This window comes from Odocoileus virginianus, chromosome 30 (genome assembly GCF_023699985.2).
Source record: "Odocoileus virginianus isolate 20LAN1187 ecotype Illinois chromosome 30, Ovbor_1.2, whole genome shotgun sequence".
Classification (NCBI taxonomy): Eukaryota; Metazoa; Chordata; class Mammalia; order Artiodactyla; family Cervidae; genus Odocoileus; species Odocoileus virginianus.
Genome location: NC_069703.1, coordinates 35,346,395 through 35,372,256, shown reverse-complemented (window position 1 = coordinate 35,372,256; position 25,862 = coordinate 35,346,395). Strand labels below are relative to the sequence as shown.

Here is a 25,862-nt window from a genome sequence, read left to right as displayed (position 1 = left end):
CTTCTGTGGTCACAAAACGTCCTTTTGAACTGTTGCAGCAAGGCATTCAGACACACAGCTTGCTGATTTGAACTTATGGGGTGGGGAGAAAGGGAACAAGGGAGAGCGAGCACATGGCAGGTTTTGTCAAAAAGAACAGGTGCCAGGTTCAGATGAGCCACGTATGTGGAAAAGGAAGACACTTCTGTGCCCCCTGCTAAACTGCTCCCAGTTCAGTGGGATCCTGGGTCTGAAAGAACTGCAGTTGGTCAGATGAAGCCACAGTTCCATAGATGATTCAAGGATACTTAAGTATGCTCCCAGATGAAACTGCTTCTATCTTCCTCGCCTTTGAGGTCTGGACATGGCTTCTGTGAGCCCATGTTAAGAAGTACTGATTGAATTCAATGCATGATGCAAATCCCAGAAGTCTCCTGAAATGTCTGAACATCTGCACCCAGGGAAAAATACAGGGCAACCAAGTCCCCAGAAGATGCATTCTCTCTCCCAAGAACTGCTGGAACCCAACCAGATGAGCCCCAGGATTCCCTCTGCAACTTCATTGGTCCTAGTTCATGGGCTTGGTCACAACTGATCAACAGTTACCAGGCCCATTACTGAGACCCAGAGAATGAACAAAGTAGTTACCCAGAGGCAGTGTAGCCATGAAGTCAGACAGGCCTGGGACTGAATCTGGAATTCAGCACCTGCGTGAGCTATCTGGGTTCTCAGAATGGCAGATTCTTCATCTGTGAAGAGGAAGCAAAACCTCCTTTGAGAGCTGTGGAAGAACAGAAAGCAACAGAGTTCATAAAGGAAAGCTATGATTATTCTTTAGAATACAAGTGACTTTTCTTGTTGGAAAAACAACATATATTAATTAGAAATTAGTTTTGGGTTAATTTAATTACTTAACTTTAGAAGTTAGACGTAAACAGAAAGAAGAAAACTTAAAAATATCCTCACCATTAAGAGATAACAAACGCTAACGTATTGGTGTTCAAAACCGTTCAATTCAGTTGCTCAGTCCTGTCCAACTCTTCGCAACCCCATGGACTGCAGCACACCAGGCTTCCCTGTCCTTCACCATCTCCCAGACCTTGGTCAAATTCATGTCCATTGAGTCGGTGATGCCATCCAACATCTCATCCTCTGTCATCCCCTTCTCCTTCTGCCTTCAATCTTTCCCAGCATCAGGGTCTTTTCCAACAAGTCGGCTCTTTGCATCAGGTGGCCAAAGTATTGTAACTTCAGCTTTAGCATCAATCCTTCCAACAAATATTCAGGATTGATTTCCTTTGGGATGGCCTGGCTGGATCTCCTTGCAGTCCAAGGAACTCTCAAGAGTCTTCTCCAACACCACAGTTCAAAAGCATCAATTCTTTGGCACTCAGCTTTCTTTATAGTCCAACTCTCACATCCATACATGACTACTGGGACATATTGGTGTTATACTCTTCCAAATCTCTCTATGCCTATGTGTGTGTGCCTGCTCAGTTGTATCCGACTCTTTGCAAACTCACGGACTGTAGCCCGCCAGCGTCCTCTGTCCATGGAATTTTCCAGGCAATAATATCAGAGCGGGCCATTATTTCCTACTCCAGGGGATCCTGCCGATCCACGGGTTGAACCTGAGTCTCTTGCATCTCCTGCGTGGGCAGATACTTTACCACCCGTGCCTCCTGCGACGCCCACAAATGCCTATAGGCACACATTTTTTAATGCGCTCGTATTTTGGTACTTGCTTTCCTGCTATTGAGTAAACATCTCTGAGTGACTACGTATGTCTTGGCAGCATCTTTTTTTTAATGACTGTAGACTCTTCTGTGGTGAGGCTTGTTCCATTGTCTGGAAGCGATTACTGTTCAGGGACAGGTACCACGCCAAAGGCTTTGGCATCAGAGGGACCAGTGTTCCTGGGAACATGCCCAGGAAGCTCTGGAGGCTGTCATTCCCCCATGAAGCGTGTAGAGAATAACAAGACGGACCCCGCCCCCCCCCCCCCCCCCACCATTGTCGCTGGAATTAAAGTAAATAACGGGCCAAAGTGCTTGACCTGGAACCTGGCACTTGGAACGCGCCCGGATGCACCCAGTGGTGTCTGAGACTACGTTCTTAAACTGGCCCTGAACTAGTTTGTCTTGTTTCAAGTCCCGTGTTGAAATTCCTGTGATTACTAACTATGAATTCCTCTTCTCCCCTCCCTCCATACGCGGATTTACTGATCTCCCCCCACTCCATCCTCTCGCCGGGATCGGGCAGAAAAGAACGAAGTAGAAGCTTTGGGGAGCTCCTGGAGGGTTTGAGCGGGGCTGCCCCAGGGGAAGCCCCGGGAGTCTCCCTGGCCACGCCCCCGGAGGGGCGTGCCCGTGACTCGGCCTCCTATTGGCTGCCAGTCGCATCACCTGCCCGGTGTGAACCAGGAGGCCGGAGGTGTGGGAGGCCTGACCTGGTCCCCCTCCCCGGGCCGCAGGAGGGCCGGCATGACGGGGGCCCGACGCTGGGCCTCCCTGCTCCTGTGCCTGCTGCAGTCAGCTCCAGGTAAGGGATGGGGCCGCGGGGCGGGCGCGGGGCCGCTCCATCCGGTCTGCACCCAATTCAGACCGACCCAGGGAGGGAGTGCCCGGGCAGAGGTCTGTGCGGGGTAACCCTGGTCGTGCGAATCAGCAGAGCCCATCCCTCCCCCCTCCCCGCCCCCAACCCACCACCGCCAGTTTTTTTCTAACCGGGGACTAAACAGACTCGCCACGCCAGTACTCTTGCCTGGAAAATCCCATGGACGGACAGAGGAGCCTGGCATACTGCAGTCCACGGGGTCGCAAAGAGTCGGACACGACTGAGCGACTTCACTTCACTTTCTAAACAGACTCGAGTCTGAAATTCCTTTACGGGAAGGAACTGATCCAATTTCCTAGTGCCAGTTCAGGTCCAGGTGAACAGAGAAAAACAGAGAGTGGCAGTTCAAAAGTCAGCTGCATTTGTCTATAAAGCTCTTGTTAAGGTTTCCTAAAAGCCCTGTCCGCTAAGTGAATACCACCACACTTGACCCTCATTGGTACAGGGAACCAAGCAAAAGTGCGCTGCCCTCGCTGGCTGGGAGCAGAGCGGGGCGGGGGAGTCCCCTATCCTCCCCCTCCTCCCAGCTCGAGGTGTCAAAACTTCCACCCAGGCCTGAGGGGAAGGACCACCCGCTTAGTCTAAGCTGTGCTACCGTTCTAACAAGTCACATTTTTTCTTTTCTGCGCCCTCACTAGTAAATAAGTTGACAGGGTACAAAACACCTTGGGTGGTTGGGATCCAACCACCAAACCCCAGCTAATCCAGGAAGAAGGAGCCCAGATTGGTGCCAGGATATCCCCCTAATCTTAGACTAATAATTTAAGAGCTTAGAAGGGCCCTTAGACATAATCTAATGTTGATGCTAAAAGCCAACATTTGTCTGAGCAACTTCTTTGTGCTGGGCACCACATTATTCTAGTTAAGCGTCACAACCCAACTGTCCTAAAGGTATTTTCTCCCTTTTCAGATGTGGAAACTGAGGCTCAGAGCAGTTAAGGGAATTACCCAAGAAGGAAGGGATTGGTGAGACACACAGAACAGGGAAGACAGGCTGAAGCGAGCATGGCCAGCTTTGGCGGCGGCTGGTCCTTCCACCCGGGTCAGCTCAGGGACGCCCCAGCTCCTGGTGCCTTCACCGCAGTGTTACGGCAACTGATGAGGAACGGGATACCTACGTGGTGGGAGGGGAGGGAGTCCTCTGTACTCCCCTTTTCACCGTCAAACTCAATGGTTTTGCTGTCTAGCCCTAGCTATCCTTACATTCGATGAATATTTAATGTACAGAACACAAGCTGTGGTGTGAAGGTTTAGGGTGAAGCGAAGCTGAATCCAGGTTCTAATCCTGGCTCCCACACATAATGGGTGTGTAGCCTCAGGCAGTTGGGTTGTGACACTTAATTAGAATAATGTGGTGCCCAGCACAAAGAAGTTGCTCAGACAAATGTTGGCTTTTAACATCAATATTAGATTAAGTCCAAGGGCCCTTCTAGCTCTTAAATTATTACTGTGTAATGGGTGTGTAGCCCCTTCTGTGGGTGTGTAGCCCCTTCTGTGGAAGGGGATTGACGCCTACACCACAGAGTGGTTTGTCCTGAGGACTGCATGAGGTTTTGATTGAATGGGGATTTGACTGAATGCCACCCTTGTGCCTGGCACCTTTCAAAGGCTTGGTAGAGGGTAACGGATTGTCAGGGGGCTCAGTGGTAAAGAATCCGCCTGCCAATGCAGGAGACACAGTTTCGATCCCTGGGTCAGGAAGATCCCCCAGAGAAGGAAATGGCAGCCCACTCCAGTTTTCTTGCCTGGGAAATCTGTGGACAGAGGGGCCTGGCGGGCTACAGACCAGGGTCGCAAAGAGTCGGACACCACAGAGCAGCTGAGCACCCAGAGGGCAACTACTCTCCACTGCGGCCAAGCTCAGACTCGAGGCCTATTCTCAGATAAGCCACTGGTAGACGGATTTTGGCCTCCAGACAGCCACCTGCTAGAAAGTCCAGAAACTGGGAGCACTGTCAGCATCAGCGTCCTGGTGATCCAGTTCCAACGACAGGACACAGGTTGGGGTGAAAGCAGGAGCCCACATTTGGGTCTAAAAGGTGGGAGTGTGGACCTGAACTGAGGGCCATCAGCAGAATTGGCCCCACCTTCCCTGATGCCCTTCTGTATACTGTATGGATTTCTATCACGGCGCATGTGACCCTTCAGGTAACTGAATTCTCCATGGGACCATGAGTACTTAAAGGGCAGGAGTGGAGTTGTAGCCCCCTTTAAACTTCTGGCATGCAGTGATCAAGAGATGTTCTTGACCAGCAGTGAGCCACAGATGTTGGAAGAATAATGCTGAACATAGAGGGAAAAAGTGAAAACAATGGCAGACTTTATTTTCTTAGGCTCCAAAATCACTGCAAATGGTGGCTGCAGCCACAAAATTAATAGGCGCTTACTCCTTGGAAGAAAAGCTATGAAAAACCTAGACAGCATATTAAAAAGCAGAGACATCACTTTGCTAGCAAAGATCCATCTAGTCAAAGCTATGGTTTTTCCAGTTATGTACAGATGTGAGAGTTAGGCTCACATAAAGAAAGCTGAGCACCAAAGAATTGATGTTTTTGAATTGTGGTGCTGGAGGACTGTTGAGAATCCCTTAGACACCAAGGAGATCAAACCAGTCAATCCTAAAGGAAATCAACCCTGAATATTCACTGGAGGGACTGATGCTGAAGCTCCAATACCTTAGCCACCTGATTTGAAGAACTGACTCATTTTTTGGATGAGACCCTGATGCTGGGAAAAATTGAGGGTGGGAGGGAAAGAAAGCAACAGAGGATGAGATGATTGGATGGTGTCACTGACTCAATGGACATGAGTTTGAGCAAATTCCGGGAGATGACAGGGAAGCTGGGTGTGCTGCAATCCATGGAATCGCAGAGTTGAACATGCCTTCTTGACTGAAGAACAGCAGGCCCCGTGAGAACCTACGGGAGGAAGTGTGATCAGAGTTTAGACTTTGGGGATTTCCCGGTGGTCCCGTGGTTAAGAATCAGCCTGCCAATGCAGGGCACATGGGTTTGATCTCTGGTTGGGGAAGATTCCACATGCTTCAGAGCGAATAGGCCAGTGCACCACTCCTGAAACCTTCGTGCCCTAGAACCAGTTTGCCACAACAAGAGAAGCTGTGGCAATGAGAAGCACGTGCACCAAAATGAAGAGCCCAGCCCCCCACAACTCCAGAAAGCCCTCCCATAGCAACAAAGCCAAAAATAAAAATGAATTAAAAAAAAAAATTTTAAAAAGAGCCCAGACTTTGGGATTGACTAGGCCTGGATGGATTTGAATTCCATTTCTGCAACGTATTAGCTAAGAGGGCCTCAGTTTCCTCATCTGTAATGTGATGCTCACAATTAGTACCTGCCTCCTGGAGATGTGGGGCAGGTTGAAGGAGAAAATGCAGATGACATAGTTTTTGCATCGTGCCTGGCACATAGTTAGGACACAGTACACATTAGCTGCTCTTACTAGCAGCAGCAGCGTTGCCACTACTTCTGACAGATGTCAGGAAGACTCCCCAGAGGAAGTGACATTTGAATCAAGTCTTTAAAAGATTGGATGGTGAATACCATGCTGTCAAGAATGCTTGGGTTCAAGGACACACAGAAGAATGCAGTGGTTTGAGAAGGGCGAGAAGGAAGATTGGCTGCGGCCTGGTGAGGTGTGTTGGTGAGCTGTCAGGAAGACGTCAACGAGATGGCCAGGCCAAGCTGGGCAGGGCTGCACGTACCCTGATAAGGAGCATGGACTTTATTCTGAGGGCACGGGAAGGGCAGGAGCTGGTTAGCTGTGTAAGCAGATGCATATTTCAGAAGCTGAGCAGTGAGAAGGAAGGAGTGCCAAGGAGGGCGGTAGGGGCAAGTTTGAGATGGTCAGGGAAAGAGCCGCTGGGACAGTGACGTCTGAGCAGAGATGGGAAGGAAGCAAAGAAGTGAGCCAGATGGAATATCCGGGGGAGAACAGTCTAGGCGGAAGGAACAGCTTGTGAAAAGGCCTGGAGGTGAGTGCAGGCCCATCGCACTCTAGGAACAGGAAGGGGCCAGTGTGGCTGGAGGGGACAGAGTCCTGGGGAGTCCTGGGTCGGACTGGGTAGGGCCCTGTGGGTGACTGTAAAGACTTTGGATTTTACCTTGAGTGAAACAGAAGCCACCGGGGCTTTAAAGCAAAGGGGTGACATGATTTAACTCTCATTTTAACCCTTGCTGCCATATGGTAAATGGATTGAGGGGACAAGGCTGGAAGCAGGGACAGCAGTTAGGAGGCCTTAGGGATAATCCAAGTCATCACAGTACTCATTCATTCACTCGACAGATTTTCACTGTGCACCTACTATGCGCCTAGGGGCCCTTGCAGGCAGCCTCTGGGGACACGGCTGAGGACAGGACAGAGCCTCCGTTCCATGAGGCCCTCAGGGCCGTTCCCTCCTGAAGGCCAGGGTTCTATCAGATGGTTCTGCTCTGTGCTGTTTTGCTGGAATCCTCAGGTGCCAGGGTGGGCACAGATGGGCACAGATGTGCTGCTGAGGTCTAAGGAGGGGAAGGGGCTGTAGTACAGCCAGTAAGTCGCACAGTAATGACTGGAATCATGCCCCCCGGCTCTCCCGCCTACATCATGTCCCGTCTGCTTCGGCCACCCCAGACAATGCCTGCTTCTTCTTTTTTTTTTTTTTTAATGCCTGCTTCTCGAACTGAGCAAGCACCCGATTGCCTGCCATGCCACACTTCTGCTCAGAATGGCTCCAGGCTTCATGACCTCTTTCTCCTCCACAGGGCGGCCCCTCCTGGCCCCTCCCCAGAACGTGACACTGCTCTCGCGGGACTTCAGTGTGCACCTGACGTGGCTCCCAGGGCCTGGCAACCCCCAGAACGTGACCTATTTTGTGGCCTATCAAAGGTGGAAGGATGCCTCTGAGCTGGTGGGGAGGGGGGTGTGGGGGGGGGCAGTGGGCCTGAAGAGGTGGGCAGGAGCCAGAGGGGCTTCTCTGCAATAAATAGCTACATTCAGTGTGGGCAGCACCCACAGGTTCTCTGAGTCCCACGGGTGACAGCATGCGGCAGGTACTGGGAGAGGGTATTCACGAAAGTTCTGGAGGTGGGGGTGATGCTGAATGGCGAATAGTGCCCAGGTGATGGACCCACCAGGAGCGAGGCAGGATCTTTGAGAAAAGTCAGAACAGGACATGGATGGAGCTGTGAGGGCCTGATGATGGAATTCTTGAGGGCTTGGCTAAAGTGCTTGACACTGTAGCAGGTAAAGGAGGCAGGGATATCTCTTGCAGAGCTGTGGTAGGCATCACGAAATGATCACCCTTTTCCCCACGGAACCTACACAGGGCCTTGGGGTCCTTCTCACCTTGGCAGCCCAGGCATCCACCGCTGATGCAGAGGAGTCGAAAAGTGAAAGCAGATTTGTCATCTTTGCACATAGGTGGAAGTCATCTGAAGATCTTTCATTAGAGAGTAAGCTAATAAAAGCAGATACTCAGCAGCATCAATCTAGAATTGGTGGGAAGGAGGAGGCAGAAAGGAGAACTGCCATATCCTCAGGACTCTTCCTGTGCCAGGCTGAGTGCTAGGAGCCTAGCGTGGGTGCCTCCCTTCTGCCTCCCTGTATCGCCAGGCAGCCTCTGCATTTCCCCTGTGTTGGAGGTGAGGAGGTACTCAGAGGTGCTGTGACTTGCCTAAGGAAGTCAGTGATGGAAGCAGAAGAAAAACCCACATCTGTCTGACCCCAAAGCTTCTGCTCTTCCTGTTCTATCATGGTGCCTCCATCTGTAGCCTCCAGATATGAACGGTGGGGGCCTGGCTTGGGAAAGGACAGACTAGAGAGCTTTCAAAAGAGAGAATGGGAACTTCCCTGGTGGTCCAGTGGTTAAGAATGCACCTGCAATGCAGGGAACTTGGGTTCAATCCCTGGTCTGGGAAGATCCCACATACTGCGGGGCAGCTCAGCCCGTGGGCCACAACTACTGAGGCTGTGCACCCTAAAGCCCATGCTTCACAGCGTGGGAAACCACCATAACGCGGAAGAAGCCCTGGCTCATCACAACCAGAGAGAGTCCGCACGCAGCAACGAAAACCCAGTGCACCCAAGCTAAAGAAAGAAAAGAAAAAGAAAGAACGGTGCAGAACTGTATCAGGAGGCAGAAGATACCCAGCCTGTCCTGCGTGTTTGCTGTGTGTCTGCACATGTCCATACATGAAACATGTTTAATCTCACACTGCCCTGCAAGGAAGGATTCAGTGACTCCGCTCTGCCAGTGAGGGAACTGAAACACTGAGAGGGTGTTTTGCTCAAAAGCACACAGCTAGGCATAGTGGAGGTGTGATAAATTGATTAAAGAATTGAAAGCCTAACCTCAGATTTTTATGATATTTTCCTTTCCTTTTACACTTTTGAAACACCTGTGAGGATTCCAAAACTGTGATATTCTAATGGTACTATTTTCTCATTTATTAGCTAGAATTATTTTATAAAAACATGCTTCCTTTCATGTAGTATTTGATATTCAGTGGTACTGTTCATACAGGCAAGACAGAATAAATGCTTGGAATTTTTTTCTTGACCAGCTTGGAAGATAACGAATTGGTTACCTATCATGCCCCAAAGGTGATTGCCTTGTTGTTGTTTTTTTTAATTATCATCACCAACTCAAGTAGTTAAACATATCTAATGGTTTAGTCCATTGCAATTGATTCTACTCACTGAAGCTTGAATTGTCTCACCTTCGGCCAATGCAAGTCCCTTCAGGTTGGCTCCTGGGTCCTTTGAACTTGACCCTAGTAAGTCTTGATATCTTTATTGTCATTTGTTGCAAATAGATGTTCCAGATTCATTTGCACAATTCCTTACCTGAAACCTGAAATCAGCCATGTCTCCATTTGGTAAAAAAAAAAAAAAATGGTTTTAAAGAACACTGTGTAGCTGTCTGATCAGTACTGCACTATTGCTTTGAGATCTTTTCAGTGAACATAATTGAGGTAATATGTTTAAAAATCCCATCTCTATTCCTGGCTTCTACTGAGATGGCTGATTAAATCTGCAAGTCACACCCATGATCTCCTTATCAAAAGATTTTCAAGCCACAACTTTGGCATTCTCTCCAGAACATGCTTTCTTATTGTTTTTTTGCAATATGCATAGGCTGAGAATTTTCCTTATCTTCAAGTTCTAGTTCCTTTAGGCTTAGCGATTCCTTCTATCTGTCTCTCTCTCTCCTCTCTCATTTTACTATAAGCAGTAAGAAGAAATCAGGTTACATCTGCAGCATATTTCTTAGAAATCTCCGCAGCTAAGTATCGAAATTCATCACTTTCCACTTCTGATTTTCCATAAAAACACTAGGATGTAATTCAGCCGCACTCATTGCTACTCTATAACAAGGATCAATTTTCTTCCGGTTTCCAATAAGATATTCCTCCTTTCCATCTGATCACTCCCAGAATCACATTTTGTCAGAGCTCTTAACCATGACTCATCCATCCTAGGTGACCCTGCGTGGCGTGGCTCATAGCTTCATTGAGTTACATAAGCCCCTTCCCCATGACAAGGCTTTAATCCATGAAGGGGGTCTATATTCCTACCAGTAGTGTTTTCAAGGCAATTTTGGCTTTTGCTCACATAAACTTTAAAACCCTTGCAGCTTCTACCCATAACCCAATTGCAAAGCCACTAACTCATTTTTAGGTATTTGTTACATTAGCTCCCCTGAGGCCTTTCTCAGGAGATGGTCACCTTCCTTCTCCCTGTGTCCTCACCTGGCCTTTTTTCTGTGTGAGAGCAGCACTGGTGTCCCTTCCTCTTCTCATAAAGGCACTAGTCTTACTGGCTTAGGACCTCACCCTTAGGACTGCGTTTAATCTTAATTACCTCTTTAAAGGCCCCATCTCCAAACACAGTCACATTGGGGTGTTAGGGCTTCAACATATGAAGCGGGGCTGGGAGGTGGGGGTGGATGCTGTACAATTTAGTCAACAATACTGATAAGCTGAATTTCAGTAAATTTAAAACTTTTGTTCTTTAAAACAATAAAACCCCAAAGAAAATGAAAAAGCCAGTCACTGAGAAATATATATTCACAATACATACACTGACAAAGAACTTATATCCAAAATAGATAAAGAACTCCTACATCTCAAAAATTAGATGAATCACCCCAAAATATTTGAATAGTCACTTAACAAAAGAAGATATGTAAATGGCCCAAAAGCATATGAAGAGATGTTCAACATCATTAGTCTTTAGGGAAATGCAAATTAAAGCTACAAGGAAATACGCACACCACTAGAATGGTTAAAATTAAAAGATGTGACAGTACTAAATGTAGAGAAGCATGTGGAGGGCATTTCGTTGTTTAGTTGCTAAGTTGTGTCTGACTCTTCGCAACCCCAGGGATTGCAGCCCACTGCCTCCTCTGTTCATGAGATTTCCCGGGCAAGAATACTGGATTGGGTATGGTGGGCATATGGCCCTCCATATTTGGAGGTTTTGCAGCCACAGGTTCAACCAACCATGGGAAAAAAAAAATATTTTTTTAAAAAAATTCAGACAGCTCCAAAAGACAAACTTGAATTTGCCACACAGTAGCAAATATTTATGTAGCATTTGCATCATATTTACAATTATTTACATAGTGTTTGCATTTATATTAAATATCATAAGTGACCTAGAGATGATTTAAAGTATATGAGAGGATGTGCAAGTGTGGTATGCAGATACAAAACCCCTCATGTAAGGGAACTTAACTCTGCAGATTTCTGTGTCAGTGGGTGATCCTAGAACCAATCCCTTGTGGATACTGACCATGTAGTGTTGGTGGGAACTACAATGATATAGTCACTTTGGAAAACAACTTTACAGCTTCTAGTAAAGTCACACATTCAGTGACCACGCTTCCCAGATTCCACTCCTGGATCTATATCCAAGAGATGTGAAAACATATATCCATATGAAGACTTGTATGTGAATTTTCATAGCAGCTTAATTCGTAATTCCCTGTTACAGACTGAATTGTGTTCCACCCCATAGTCACTCACGTGTTAAAGCCCTAACACCCTTGAGACTGTATTTGGAGATAGAGTCACAAGTATACCGTATTTAAGATGTAAGAGGCAATTAAGATTAAATGCCGTCCTAAGGGTGAGGCCCTAAGCCAATAGGATTAGCACCTTTATGAGAAGAGCAGGGGACACCAGGGCTGCTCTCACACAGAGAAAAGGCCAGGTGAGGACACAGGGAGAAGGAAGGTGACCATCTCCGGAGAGAGGCCTCAGAAGACAGCAGACCTGCTGACACCTTGATCTTGGACTTCTCGTCTCCAGACCACGAGAAATCAATGTATTTGTATCATTTAAGATTACACATATAAGTGATATCATATGAAATCTGTCTTCCTCTGTCTGACTTAATTCACTTAGTATGACAATCTCTAGGTCCGTCCATGTTGCTGCAGATGACAACAACAACCACCATATTTCATAAATGAAGAATAAATTAGAAGAAATATAAGAGCAAATCAATACAGCAGATAATGCCTTAAAAGAAACAGAAGGTGAAAAGAGAGAAAATTTTTAAAATAAAAGAGAACTGAAATGTAAATGCTCAAGTTATAAGACTCATAGAAGAAAGCACAGAAGAGCATCTTCGTGACCTTGAATCAGGCAAACATTTCTTAAGTTCAGTTTAGTTCAGTTTAATCACTCAGTCGTGTCCAACTCTTTGTGACCCCATGGACTGCAGGACGCCAGGCCCTCCCTGTCCATCACCAACTCCTGGAGTTTACTCAAACTCATGTCCATCGAGTGAGTCTGTGATGCCATCCAACCATCTCATCCTCTGTCGTCCGCTTCTCCTCCTGCCCTCAATCTTTCCCAGCATCAGGGTCTTTTCAAATGAATCAGCTCTTTGCATCAGGTGGCCAAAGTATTGGAGTTTCCGCTTCAACATCAGTCCTTCCAATAATCATTCAGGACTGATTTCTTTTAGGATGGACTGGTTGGATCTCCTTGCAGTCTAAGGGACTCTCAAGAGTCTTCTTCAACACCACAGTTCAAAAGCATCAGTTCTTCGGCGCTCAGCTTTCTTTATAGTCCAACTCTCACATCCATACATGACCACTGGAAAAACCATAGCCTTGACTAGACGGACCTTTGTTAGGATTAGGACACCAAAAGGAAAGAAAGCTGATGTGTTAGTCTGCCAGGGCTGCAGTAACAAAATGCCAGACTGGGGGCCTAAACTCAGTTTAAATGCTGGCTTATCTGAGTGATATTTTAAAAACATAAATCAGATAACTTCAGTCCCCCTGTTCAGAACCTTCCAGCAGTTTCCTGTGACATATGGAATAAAATCCAAACTCCATACCAAGATGGTGAGACTCTGCCTGCTCTGCCCACCCGCCTCCATCCTCATCTCCAGTCTGCCCACCCTCTCTGTTCCTTGTCCACTGGGCTTTGGCCACCCTGGTCTTGCTTTTTTTCTGGACTGATCAAATCCCTTCCCATCGCAAGGCTTGCTTTTGCGATTTCCTTCCCCCCCACCCCTTCTCCTGGCTCCCTTCTCAGCATCCCAGCCTCAGCTTCAGCACTGTCTTCCTGACCTTTCCTGAGCTGCCTTCAGAAAGTAGTCACCCCACCTTCCCCTGTTTTCACCGCACTTACCAGCTCCTGGGTTTATCTTTTCATGTGACAATGGTGGGAAAGCTCCTCCTTCCTGAGTGTCGGTTCCCGAGGGCAGGACCTCATCTGCCATGAATTGCCGATTCCTCAAGAATAACGCCCAGCAAGCGGGTCCCTCCTTTGCACCTCAGTGTTCTCAGGAAGTTGGAGTCATGGACTTGGGTGTCCCCTCCAACATTCACGTAGCACCCAGCACAGAGTGGGACACACAGCGGGGGGCCTGTAACTGTCTGAATGAATCAACGTGGTGGAGAATGGTTCCTAGCAGAGCGGCCCTGTGAGGGAGACATCACAAATGAGGAGATTCAGGCTTAGGGACTTTAATAAGGTCCCAGAGCTAGTGATGGGCAGAACCCGGGTTCCCACCCTCATCTGTCATTCTTGAGTCCAAGCTCCTAACAGGACGGTCCTTCTTCTGTCTCAGTCGATGGCTGGCTGGCCAGACAGATGGATGGATGGACAACCAGGTGGGATGAAGGGACAAGTAATCATGCATTCTCCAAGTTTCCTCACCCCAAGAGGCCGAATCCGTGACCCACACTCTTCTGTCTCCTCCCTCAGCTTTGTACCCCCCAGACGGTGGCGGAGAGTGAAAAGGTGTGCCGGAACCAAAGAACTGATGTGTTCTCTGATGTGCCTGGAGAAGCAAGACCTGTGCAACAAGTTCAAGGGGCGTGTGCAAGCAGTTTCACATGGCGCCAGGTCCCCCTGGGTAGAGTCCAAGTCCATGGATTACTTCTTTGAAGGTGGGTAAGGGGCCTGTGAGAGGGAGGCTGTCTGCCCAGGAGCTCAGCTCAGTGACACTGCTGTCCTAGCCATCTGTCCTCCACTTCCCAAAGCGGTGGGCAGCTCTGGAGCCATCCGCCATGGGCCCCAGCCTGTAGTCCAAGTAGTCTGACTTTGCAACCGGGAATCAGAAATGTTCACCAGCCCCAGAGTTCGGGGTGTGTGTGTGTGTGTGTGTGTGCGCGCGCACCACTCAATTGTGTCTGACTCTTTGTGACTGAATGGACTGTAACCCACCAGGTTCCTCTGAGCACAGAATTCTCCAGGCAAGAATACTGGAGTGGGTAACCTATCCCTTTCCCAGGGAATCTTCCCAACCCAGGGATCAAACCCGGGTCTCCTGCACTGCAGGCAAATTCTTTACTGTCTGAGCCACCAAGGAAACCCAGTTCTGTTCGTACCTCCAACTAATGAGGTTCATGATCTTCTACTGTATACAACCTTGGTTATGAACTACACAAAGCACTTTACTTATTCCTATTTTTATTAATGTTCAATCTCTCTCTTTCAGAAATTTTTTTTAAATTTTGGTTGAAAAAAATAATTTTTGTACACCATAGAAATTTCAGGGGAAAGAGAGAGAAGAATAGGAAGGAAAACATTCCCCATGCTTATAATCAGGAATCACTATTGTTAACATTGAGTGAGGAGAGCAATTTTTTCTCCAATGTATTTTATTTCTGACCCTCACAACAGGCCTGTGAGGTTCATTTTAATCCACCTGTGTTTTTTTAAAAATTAAGACTTAAAAAAGTTAAGAAACTTACTGGCTAGTAATTGATGGAGATGTGATGTGAAATAGCTCTTTCTGATCTTGGACAAGAGGCTGGGTTGGGTTAAGAGTAAGAAAGACAATAGCTTCATGGAGCTGAAATCTGTAATTTATCATTCAGGCTTCTCGAAATATTTGAGGACAAAATAGGGCTTGAAGGGAGGGGAGGAAAGGATTGAATGAAGGATGGCAGGAAAGAGTGACAGAGAAGAAAGAAGCAGTGATTGGGATGGGAGGAAGCTGGCAGGGTGGATTGACAAATGGAGGAAAAGGATGGATGAATGAGAAGAAAGGAAATGTGGAAGCAATAGGGAGGAAGTGATGGATGCATGGGAAAGATGAGGCTAGAAGGATGGATAAATGCTTACTATGAAGGAACTAGTATGGGTGGAGAAGCACAGGATAGGAATGAAACTCAGATGGATGGGTCAGTGGCTAGAGACTATAGAAGGAAGGCTGGCTGCCTGGCAAGGGAGGGAAAGGTGAGAGGGAAGGAGAAGCAAAGGAGAAAGGAAAAGCAAGAAGAAAAGATACATGGAAAGAAAACAATGGATGGATAGGAAGGATGGAGGGATAGCAAAGTAGGCTGATTGGCTAGATGAAAGGAAGAAAGAAAGTATAAATGATTAGGAAGACAGGATGGATAGGAAGGAAGAAATGTCAGCTGGAAAGAAAGGAAGATTGGATAATTAGGAAGAAGGAAGGATGGCTGAGAAGGATGTATGGATGGGAAGGAAAAGAAGCATAGTCATGAAATATGGACAGATGGACGAAAAGGAAAAGAAAGTTGGGAAGGCAGACAGAAAGGTTGTCTGCCTAGAAGAATGATGGATGAATAGGAATAAGAATTAGAACAATAAAGGGACCGATGCAGAGACGTGCTTACTTTTTTATTTTTTTAATTAATTTATTTTGTTTCTTCCTCCCTAAAGCTCTTCTGATTCTCTTAGAGCACACCTCAGGCTTGAATGATCCTTCCTGCCTTTTTTCTGCACTCAACCGTGACCCTGGTCACATTCTCTCTTGAGTTTTGTTAGTTTGAATATTTCATTTTCCTTCTAATTTCCTCCAACTCCTTGAGGTCAAAATTTATGGGGGCCTCGTCTCCCCATTTCTCTCAGCTCCCTGCCCAGGGCTTAATACATATCAGTGTCGAGTGGGTGTTTCTTGATCACATAAGTAGTGGCAGCTTGCAGAAGCCCCATGCTTTCCCTGAGCACAATCAGAGCAGGGAAGACCAATGTGGTCAGGGCTCCTGCCGTTTGGTACTCAGGGAAGGCAGCATGGAAAAAGTGGCATTTCAGCTGGACCTCGAAAAATGCTATATTAATTTTCTCTTGTTGCTTTATTCCGTGTCACTGCCCCCTCCATCTTCAAACCATCAGTCAAACCTAAATAATCTTGATCAGACTGTCAGTAGAAATGGACATTAAAGATTCTGCCAGTGAGGGCTCAGAAGGAAGTGAAGAACATCATAAAGGAAGCCTACATACCCTTCAGGTCCATGGGATCTTCCAGGCAAGGATACTGGAATGGGTTGCTATTTCCTTCTCCAGGAGATCTCCCCAACCCAGGAGTCGAGCTCTTGTCTCCTGCCTCTCCTGCATTGGCAGACAGATTCTTTACCACTGAGCCACCTACGAAGCCATAAATCTCTTTCAAGAATAGTTAAACCATCATGAGCAGAGTGTTAGTAGAAGAATGGATACTAAAGGTACTGCCTCACAGAAGGAAGTGAGGAATATGTTTCTGAAAATTTCGGGAAGGGGGATGCCTCTTATATACTGAAAAACGATGAGCAAATTTGTATCCTACATGTGTATGGAAAACAGAACTCATAAATGATTAATTTGGTCCTTTATCAAGGAGATTTCCAAACAAAAATATTGAAGGCATGGTCTGGTTTATTATTGGCAACTATAGCAAAATGCAAGGAGGAAAGAGAAATTGAGGAAAGAGCCTAAACAAAAAGGAGCTAGGACTCAAACGTCTGGACAACTCTCAACCTATCCAGATGGCAAAAGATGCTCAAATTAAGAAATTTCTTCCAGGAGTGTGACACAGAGCAATAGCCAAGGGTGTGACTGCATGCCTGGACTTCCTGGTGGCACCAGTGATATAAAACCTGCTTGCCAATGCAGGAGACATAGGTGACACGGGCTTGATCCCTGGGTGGGGAAGATGCCCTGGATGAGGGCACAGTGACCCACTCCAGTATTCCTCCCTGGAGAATCCTGGTGGACAGAGGAGCCTGGCGGGCCACAGTCCATGGGGCAGCAAAGAGTTGGACGAGACTGAAGCAACTGGGCATTCATACACCCATGTGATTGTATAACCACTTACTAAAACCTCAGATCAACGTGTTTGGCCCAGAAAAAATGCTCTCGGAAGAGATTTAAGGGTATGGCACACAGTCCCCTTCAATCAAATCAAGGGGCCTCTAGAAAGCGGAAGTGTTACCCCTCAGCCAGCTCAGCTAAAGCCAAATAGAAACAGCTCTTCTCAAAAAGATATGTGGAACTGGCTTCTGTCAGATGCAGTAGGTCCCCGTGACATCTGTAGGAGATCCGTAAGCTTCTTGAGCATTTTATATCAGCAGAAACAGCATCAGTTTGGATGAAAAGGAGCAGAGAGAATATGAAATGAAAGAAGGCTATTGGTGCCCCAATTTCTACTGGAAAGAAGCAGACTGTAAACTATTTAGCTGCAAATATCTTTCATGAAAAAGAAGGGTTATTCAGAGAGTGGAACCAGGATCCTAGAGAGCAGTGTTGAAAGCCAAGGAAATGTAGTTCCCAGGCCTAAAAATCTAATACAGTTTGTGTAGCTAGATTTCAAAACTACTTCGGCTCAGTGAGTGTTTTACCTCCTGTTTCTCCCTATTTGAACCAAAATGTCCATGATTATTGTCCGCTGCCTATCCCACCTCCTTATATTGGGAGCAGATAACTTGTACTTTATTTTCACCGGTCCACAAGTGGACAGGAACCCAGGTGTCATACTGAGTGCATTGGATCCAGACTCTCACCTGAACCTGATGTAGATACTTTATAAGATGATATTTTGGAATTTGAGTTGATGCAGTAATGGGATGAGACCCTGGTGGGCCTTGGGACGGGGTGAGATGGCTTAATGGTAAAGAATTCGCCTACCAGTGCGGGAGACACAGGGAACACAGGTTCGATCCCTGGGTTAGGAAGATCCCCCAGAGAAGGAAATGGCAACCACCTCCAGTATTCTTGCCTGGAGAATCCCATGGACAAAGGAGCCTGGTGGGCTACAGTCCATGGGGGTCACAAAGAGTCGGACACAGATGAGCAACTGAGCCTGCACGCACAGGATGGGGTGAATGTATGTTGCCCTTGAGAGAGACAGGAATTTCAGTCTCAGGAGTCACACGGAGAACCATGATAGGCAGAATGACTCCCTCCAAAGATGCCTTAATCCCTGAACCTATGAATATGTTAAATGTCAATATTAGATGGCAAAAGGGATTTTACTTAAGTTTATGGGTGTTAAAATAGTGAGATTATCTTGGATTATCCAAATCGGCCCAATCTAGTCCCTTGAGTCCTTAAAAGCAGAGACCTTTCTCCAGCTGGAGGCAGAAGACATGTAGAAGAAGGGAATATCAGAGAGTTGAAATGTGAGAAGGATTAAATATGGTGTTTCTGCTTTGAAGATGAAGGGGTAACGTGATTAGAAATGCAGGTGCTGGGACTTCCCTGGCAGTCCAGTGGTTAAGACTCCATGTTTCAACTACAGGGGACATGGGTTCAGTCTCAGTCGGGGAACTAAGATTCCCATAATGCTATGCAGTGTGGCCAAAAAATTTTTTAAAAAGAAAAAGAAGAAAGAAGCACAGGTGTCTTCAGAAGCTGAGAGAGGCTTTAAACAGCCTGGAAATAAACCTCAGCCTCACAGCACAGGGAACTGAAATCCGCTAACAACAATCATGAGTATGGGAGTGAATTCTGCCCCCAAAGTTCCCAGAGGAGAGCCCAGGCCGGCTGACACCTTGATTCCCACCCAGAGTTGAGAACCCCATCAAGCCCACCTAGACTCTTACCCCCAGAACTGTGACATGATAAATCTGTGTTGATATAAACCACTGAGGTTGTGGCAATGTTATGGCAGCAACAGAATACTGATACAGACGGGCAGGAAGCTGACAGACCAGGGACAGGTGAAGGGCACCCGGGGGAACGGGCAGCTTAACTGCGCGCTGGGTGAGGGGCAGGCCTGCCTGCAGGCAGGGGTCTGCGTGCTCTGTGGCCTGCAGAAGGCCCTGACAGGCCCCGTTCTGTGTCCGCCAGTGGAGCCAGCCCCGCCTATCCTGATGTTCAACCAGACAGAGGAAATCCTGATTGTCAATGCTACATACCAGCTGCCGCCTTGTGTGCCCCAACCAGATCTGAACTATGAGGTGGACTTCTGGAAGGAGGGGGCTAAGAACAAGGTGAGAAGCCGCCTTCAGGCCCCCCAGGCTGAGTCCCCTTCCCCAGTCTCCCAGCAGATCCCCATGCTCTTCACCCTCCGAGCCTTGCCCCTGGATGCCTCCTCCAGGAAGCCTTCCATGCCCACCCCTCACTGCTGCAGTCACCCACTTGACTTTGCAGTGTGATTGACTTGTGGCTCACCTCTGCCCCAAACCCCCACCCAAGGGACCACGTCCAGGACATCCTTCTCCTGAATATTACAGCTAGTAACAACAGGGCAGTTTTGTTTTGTTTTCATTATGAAACTTTTTAAAAAAAATAAAATCTGATTGAAGTATGATAGGCTCTGGGAGGCCTACTTGCTGAGGCACCAGATTCATTAGGAAAAAAAACTAGAAAATTCAGATAAATTCTAGGAAGAAAACCGAAAGTATCCAGAGATGATTTCAAATAGCTCTTTGGTGTGTATACAATTTGGAGAAGGCAATGGCAACCCACTCCAGTGTTCTTGCCTGGAGAACCCCAGGGACGGGGGAGCCTGGTGGACTGCCATCTATGGGGTTGCACAGAGTCGGACACGATTAAAGCGACTTAGAAGCAGCAGCATATATACAATTTCAGACTTGTTTCTGTGTATGCATGTGCTTATGTCTGTATCTATTTGTTTATGGTTAGCAAATTTGTTTACGGTTAGCAAATTTTTTCCATAATTGGCCAGAGAGTAAATATTTTTGACTTGGCAGGCCATAGCGTCTCTCACATCTATTCAGCTCTATCTGTAACATGAAAGGAGCCAGAAGTAAATAGGTAAATGAAGAGGCATAGCCATGTTCCAGGAAAACTATTTTCAAACAAAGGTGAGGTTAAAGTCTATGGACTCCTGTTCTTATTCATTCTGTCTTTTACTAAACCCAGACTCACACTCCTGACCTCCTGCACACTCTGGATCCCAGAGACAAAGATCTTCATCTGATGTGGTCCTTGCCTTCAAGAACCTCACAGGTGTTCTTATGTTCTTTCTACTGTCCAGTAGAAACATAATGCAGAACACACTGTGTCGCTTAAATGTTCCACATTCAATTAAGTAAAAAGAAACAAGTGAATTTAGTTTTCACATTAGATTTTATCTCATTCAATAGAATGTAATCATCTCAACATGTAGTTAATATAAAAATTACTGAGATTTTTGGTTTGGTCTCTCATGAAAGTTAGTATGCATTTTATACTGGAGCGCATCTTGGTTGGTACCAGCCACGCTCCAAGTGTGCAATAGCCCCATGCGGCCAGTGGCTACAGTGTTGAACAAGCAGCCCTAGAGTTTTCTGTGTCTTTATTGGCCGAGTGAACACCCCTGTGTGTTGTTTAGTCACTGAGTCAGGTCCAGCTCTTTGCCACCCCATGGACTGCAGCACACCAGGCTCCTCTGTCCTCCACTATCTCCCGGAGTCTGTTCAAATTCATGTCCATTGAGTCCATGATGCTATCTAACCATTTCCTCTGTCGCCCCCTTCTCCTTTTGCCTTCAACCTTTCCCAGCGTCAACCTTTCCCAGACTCTTCCAATGAGTTGGCTCTTCCCATCAGTTGGCCAAAGTATTAGAGCTTTCACTTCAGCGTCAGTCCTTCCAGTGAATCTTCAGGGGTGATTTCCTCCACCCTAATATTTTGACATGCCCTGAGGGTAGGAAACCTGAGGCATCCTCCCCTGAAAGTGAGGACCACTGGGCCCTGGTAGGGTATGCCTGGGAGTAACCCTGAGTGGCAGGGCTGCTTTTAAACCCAAACCATCTCTACCTTGAGACTCAGCGAAGAAGAGAAGCCAGATAGTGTTGGGAAGTGCTCTCTGAATGCTTAAGCCTTACTGCAAGTAAAGAAGTTGTGGGAATCCCAGCTGTGCCATACCTGCCAAACCCACCCCATCCTGACTGCATGGAGCCAGTTGCCCCCACAGGTCCACTCTCCTCTGTTTCTCTCTCCACACAGACCCAGTTTCCAGCCACTCCCCATGGCCAGCCAGTCCATATTCCCCTCCAGCCAGACACCAGCGGGTACCACTGTCTCAGCGCCAGAACCATCTACACCTTTGGCAATCCTAAATACAGCGAGTTCTCCGAGCCCACCTGCTTCTTCCTGGAGGCCCCGGGTGAGTGCCAAGTGGTACAGAAGTGAGGACTTCCCCCCTGAGCTTTAGGATCTTCATCACGTGGTGGTTAAGAGCCCAAGTCTAGAGACAGACTCGCCTCCATTAAAATTCCAGCTTCACCTCCGCTCACTATGTATCTTTGGGCAGTTTACATAATCTCTCTGAACCTTGCTTCCCACCATCTGTAGGATGGGTTTAATTCAGGTTTTTATTTCTTTTTAAATTTTATGTATTCATTTATTTTGGTTGCACTGGGTCTTCACTGCTGCTAGAGGGTTTTCTCTAGTTGCCACAAGTGGGGGCTACTCTTTGTTGGGGTGCAGGGGCTTCTCATTGCAGTGACTTCTCTCATTGAGGAGCACGGGCTCTAGTGTGGGCTTAAGTAGTGGTGTGCAGGCTTAGTTGTCTTGAGGCATGTGGGATCTTCCCAAACCAGGGATTGAACCCGTGTCACATGAGTTGTCACTTAACCACTGGATCACCAGGGAAGTCCTGGGTTTATTCTTATGAGAATTAAATAGGATAATGTATGTGAAGCCTCAGCTCAGATGCAACTGATAGACAGGAGCCCCTGTTTCTCTAGTCGTTATTTTTTTTTCTTCCTAGGATCCAGCTGGGCCCTCCTATTGCTGCTACCGCTTCTGCTGCCACTGCTGTTGGCTGTTGCCATAGGGCCTGTGATGTGGAAGACCTTCATGGGGAACCCCTGGCTTCAGCAGACAAAGATGCCACAGGCCCTGGTATGGCAAATCTGGGGGCGTGGGACAGGGAGGGAGGGTTGTCCAAGAGGAAGGAAGTGGAGCTAGACTTGGTAGATACTTCAGGTAGAATATCAAGATGGCCTAGACTGCAAAATGTCTATCTACCCGTCTAAATTTTCACCATTAGTGATTCATTCCTTTGGCACCAAATTAAAATAGCAGATAAGCCTGGGAGGGACAAGTGCCTTAAATCCCTTTTTAAAATAATTTCATCTCTGCTAAGGATTTGTCAAGTGCCAAGAGCAGAATCCCCAGCCTTGGGATTCAGGAGAGATGCCGGGAGGGGAGGCGGGGAGGGTGGAACCGAAAGGAGACATCTTAAAAAGGTCCCAGCACTTTGTTCACCGTCTAACTGAGTGTAAGTCTTGCGCAGGCAGACCCTGCAATTTCTTCATTGGTCTGCTGGCTCACTCACTTAGAACCTGGGGCCACTGGGACAAGGGAAGCCTGGAGAGGCCAGATTTGTTCAGTGGAGGCCTGGAAAGGGAAGCTGAGTCATACATGGGGCTCGGTGGGCACTTGGGTTGGATGGGAACTTTGAGGATGGGCTCTGAGCGTTCGCCACATGGAAGTGTTTGACATTCCTGGACCTGCAGGGAATTCCCACTCACTGGAGGACTACCTCTGTGTTAGACATCCATACCTGCCCCATCCCTCTACCTTCCTGAGCGTGCATGCATGCGAAGTCGCGTCAGTCATGTCCGACTCTTGGCAACCCTATGGACCGTAGCCCGCCAGGCTCCTCTGTCCACCTTCCGTTACATGGTAGATCACCAGCCCGACCTCCTAAAGCCAGCGCCTGCAACCTGGACGCTTTCTCTGGCCTCTGGTGCCCTCTCTACCTGTGCACATCACAGGCTGAGTGTGCCAGGGAGTTCACGCCACCACCCCCTCCATCCCTCCCTGGCTGGTGCTCTGAGGCCCCGGTGCTGCAGCTGCTTCAAGTCCCCAGCAAGGCTCAGCTCCAGCTGCCCTCGAGGTGACCTGACTCATCATACCCCGCTACGGGCTGCTGCGCCTTGCTGGCACTTCCCGGGATGACTTCCTAGAGAAACGGCTTCCGTTTGAATCGCTTGTCTCTTTCCTTGTCTATTTCCCGGGGAACCCAAATTAGAACATTCATGCTTCCAGAAAGGCTGAATCTCTGTTCTCTCTCCTCTCCCCAAATCAGCACTTCTCCGGACACAGACACTACAGGGTAACCTTTCAACCCAGTGGCCCAGAGTGCGTGCACAACCTGATCCTCTGTCCCCAAAAGGAACTGACCAGAAGGGTCAGGCTGACCTCTAGAGTCAGGGCTCCAGCCCCTGTCCAGGCCGGACCAGAGAAGGACAGTGGTGAGGAGAAGGACGGTGAGGAGAACACAGATGAAGAGGACACGGATCCCAGTGTCAGCTTCCAGCCCTATGTTGAACCGCCCCCCTTCCTGGGGCAGGAACTCCAGAGCCCAGGGCCCACCGAGGCAGGAGGGCCCTGGACTCCGCTGGTCCAGGGGGAAGGCTCCTCTGCCTACGATTCTTCAGGCAGAAGCTGGGCCAGCACTGCCGGCTCCTCCTCCTGGGATGAGGCTGGATCCTCTGGCTATTTGGCCAAGAAGGGGCCAGGCCAGGGGCTGCGTCGGGAGGAACACCAGAAGCCTCTCCCACCGCCTGAATTCTCCGAGGACTCCAGTTCCTTGGGAGAGCCCCCCAAAGACAACCTCTCCACCTGGACCACCTGGGGCTTATCATCACCAGGGCTGAATCTAGTCCCTGGAGAACCCCCAGTTTCTCTTCGGACACTGACCTTCTGCTGGGACAATAGTCCTGAGGATGTTGCGGGGGAGGAAGAAGAGGAGGAAGAGTGTTGGAGGGAGTCAGAAAGTGAGGACGACAGTGCTGGCAGCTGGGGGGCTAAGAGCCTCCAGAGGACGGAGGTCAGACCCCTGGGGCATTACTTGGCCAGGTGAGCTGTGCCTCCGAGTCTGGCTGCTGCTGAGTTTTCTGGGGACCCAAGGCGTCACCAAGACTTGAAATCCTGGGCGTATCGTTGCTGGGGCAGCAGAGGGTCTTCAGAGTACCTCGGGGAGCCCCAGCTATTAGAGGCCGTCCACCAGGCTGAGCCGTCAGAAGCCACCCGCCCTCTGACCTGCCTGCTTTGTGCCAAGCACCAGGAGGGGTGGAGACGAGAATGGGAGAAGGTCAGAGGTTGGTTGGGTGTCAGATCACCCCACTGTCCCTGGGGTGATAGGCCAGCTGGAAAGATTATCTCCGGACAACGTGAAACGGGCAAGGTCAGGTCCCAGTGGACACTGAAGGCCGACAGTGCAAGGGCCCATCCGGCTTTGGGGAGAGAAGGAATTGGAGGCACATCTGGTGGAGCAGAGACTCGCATCTTTCTCCAGCATCCGCTGGGCTTCCTCCTCCGCAGAACTCGGCCTTCTGGTTTATGAGTTCCCTAGGGTGGGCCCCAGTGAAGAAAAATCTAGTTGGCCAAGGGTGTTGGAGAGGCAGAGGAAGGGGAAGGGCGTCGTCATTGAAAGCCCAGTCTCTGAGTCACACGTTTCACAATCTATAATATCAGACAGACCTGGGTCCAGATCCCAGCTCTGCCATTTACCAGTTGTGTGGCGGGTGGGGAGACACCCTCCTCTGTGCCTGAGTCTCCTCTCCACAGCTACCACCTGGGGCGTGGCAAGAGTTCCGGCAGACGTGATGCCTGCCACATCGTTGGCACTCACCACGTGGCGACCAGTAGGATTCTCCCATCCACCCAGGCTCCGGGGGGGCGGGGGGGGGACCACTGGGCATCTCCCACCTGTGACCCTAAACTCAGAGTGACTGGATTCTCACTCCAAGTCTCCCACCTACCTCCCACCCTCACTGCCCCCCGCCTTGTGGTCAGGAAACCGAGTTCTCAAAAGCTGAAGCCCAGTCAAGGGGATCCCTGGTCCCTCTCCCTTTTCATGGCAAAGAAAGAACCAAATGGTCCACTGTCTAGGGAGCCTGATTAATTGGTGGTGAAAAAGCAACCCAGCAGGGGATTGGGCCCCCAAGCCTGTGATCCCCAGCTTAGAACTTTAGACCCTTCAGTTGCCCATTGTGGTTGTAAAGATGTCCCATTTCCCCTTCCAGTTTTGAGAAACCACTGTTTCTGGAAATAGGTGACTGTTCTTCCCTGGAGGTAGTGATGGATGTTCTCAAACAACTGATTTGGTAACCTAATTTTCTCAGTTTTGTGGCCTTGCGGGAACCACAGAGATCAGAACAAACCTTGGCTCTGCCATTTCACCTGCCAGGACTTAACATGTTTTTCCAGTGATGCAAAAAGCATCTTCATAAGCTTTGTACCCACAGGGCTGTGCTGTTTAGAAGTCAGCATAAAGGTATAGCATAGAGAGAATGATCTGGAAAAGCTTCTCAAACTTCCAGGGCTTCTCAAACTGTGTTCCCAAAAGAGCCTGGGCTTCACAGGAGGAGTCTCAGTCTCAGGGGAAGCTAGAGGTTCCCCCAGGTTCAACCAGAGCAGCCTCCCTGGACCCTCATTTTCCTCCAGCATTCTCCATGTGCAGTTGTGCTTGGGAGTCTCCACTGCTGAAGAAAAAGTTAACGAGCCCCCTTTGAAGCTGAAAATCCTGTCTTCTGTTTCAGCTGAGGAAGCAGAAATGTTGACTTCACTGTATATATCGCTAAGAGTGAGGTTGGGTCTCTGGCCCGCCAGG

At 48.4% G+C, this 25,862-nt stretch overlaps 1 protein-coding gene and 1 long non-coding RNA gene across 2 annotated transcripts; one reads left to right on the top strand and one right to left on the bottom strand.

Moving 5' to 3' along the window:
- The first annotated feature begins 2,410 nt into the window (after positions 1 to 2,410).
- Positions 2,411 to 24,497, top strand: IFNLR1 (interferon lambda receptor 1). Its single transcript, XM_020874599.2, has 7 exons — positions 2,411 to 2,520; positions 7,356 to 7,479; positions 13,824 to 14,008; positions 19,137 to 19,279; positions 21,242 to 21,401; positions 22,008 to 22,141; positions 23,334 to 24,497. The coding sequence occupies exons 1-7, from the start codon at positions 2,463 to 2,465 to the stop codon at positions 24,108 to 24,110; spliced, it is 1,581 nt and encodes a 526-aa protein (XP_020730258.2). The 5' UTR covers positions 2,411 to 2,462; the 3' UTR covers positions 24,111 to 24,497.
- On the bottom strand, positions 12,262 to 13,580 carry LOC139032227 (uncharacterized). The gene is made up of 2 exons (XR_011484751.1): positions 13,245 to 13,580; positions 12,262 to 12,732 (listed from the first exon to the last, which is right to left on the bottom strand). It is a non-coding gene; the product is annotated as an uncharacterized lncRNA (long non-coding RNA).
- Positions 24,498 to 25,862: the final 1,365 nt, after the last annotated feature.

What these genes read in the sequence shown, in the direction of transcription:
- IFNLR1 (XM_020874599.2), top strand. Translation starts at nt 2,463, where the DNA reads ATGACGGGGGCCCGACGCTGGGCCTCCCTGCTCCTGTGCCTGCTGCAG. An exon ending in TATTTTGTGGCCTATCAAAG is followed by an intron (nt 7,480 to 13,823) that starts GTGGAAGGATGC and finishes CTCCTCCCTCAG; the next exon opens with CTTTGTACCCCCCAGACGGT. An exon ending in CATGGATTACTTCTTTGAAG is followed by an intron (nt 14,009 to 19,136) that starts GTGGGTAAGGGG and finishes TGTGTCCGCCAG; the next exon opens with TGGAGCCAGCCCCGCCTATC.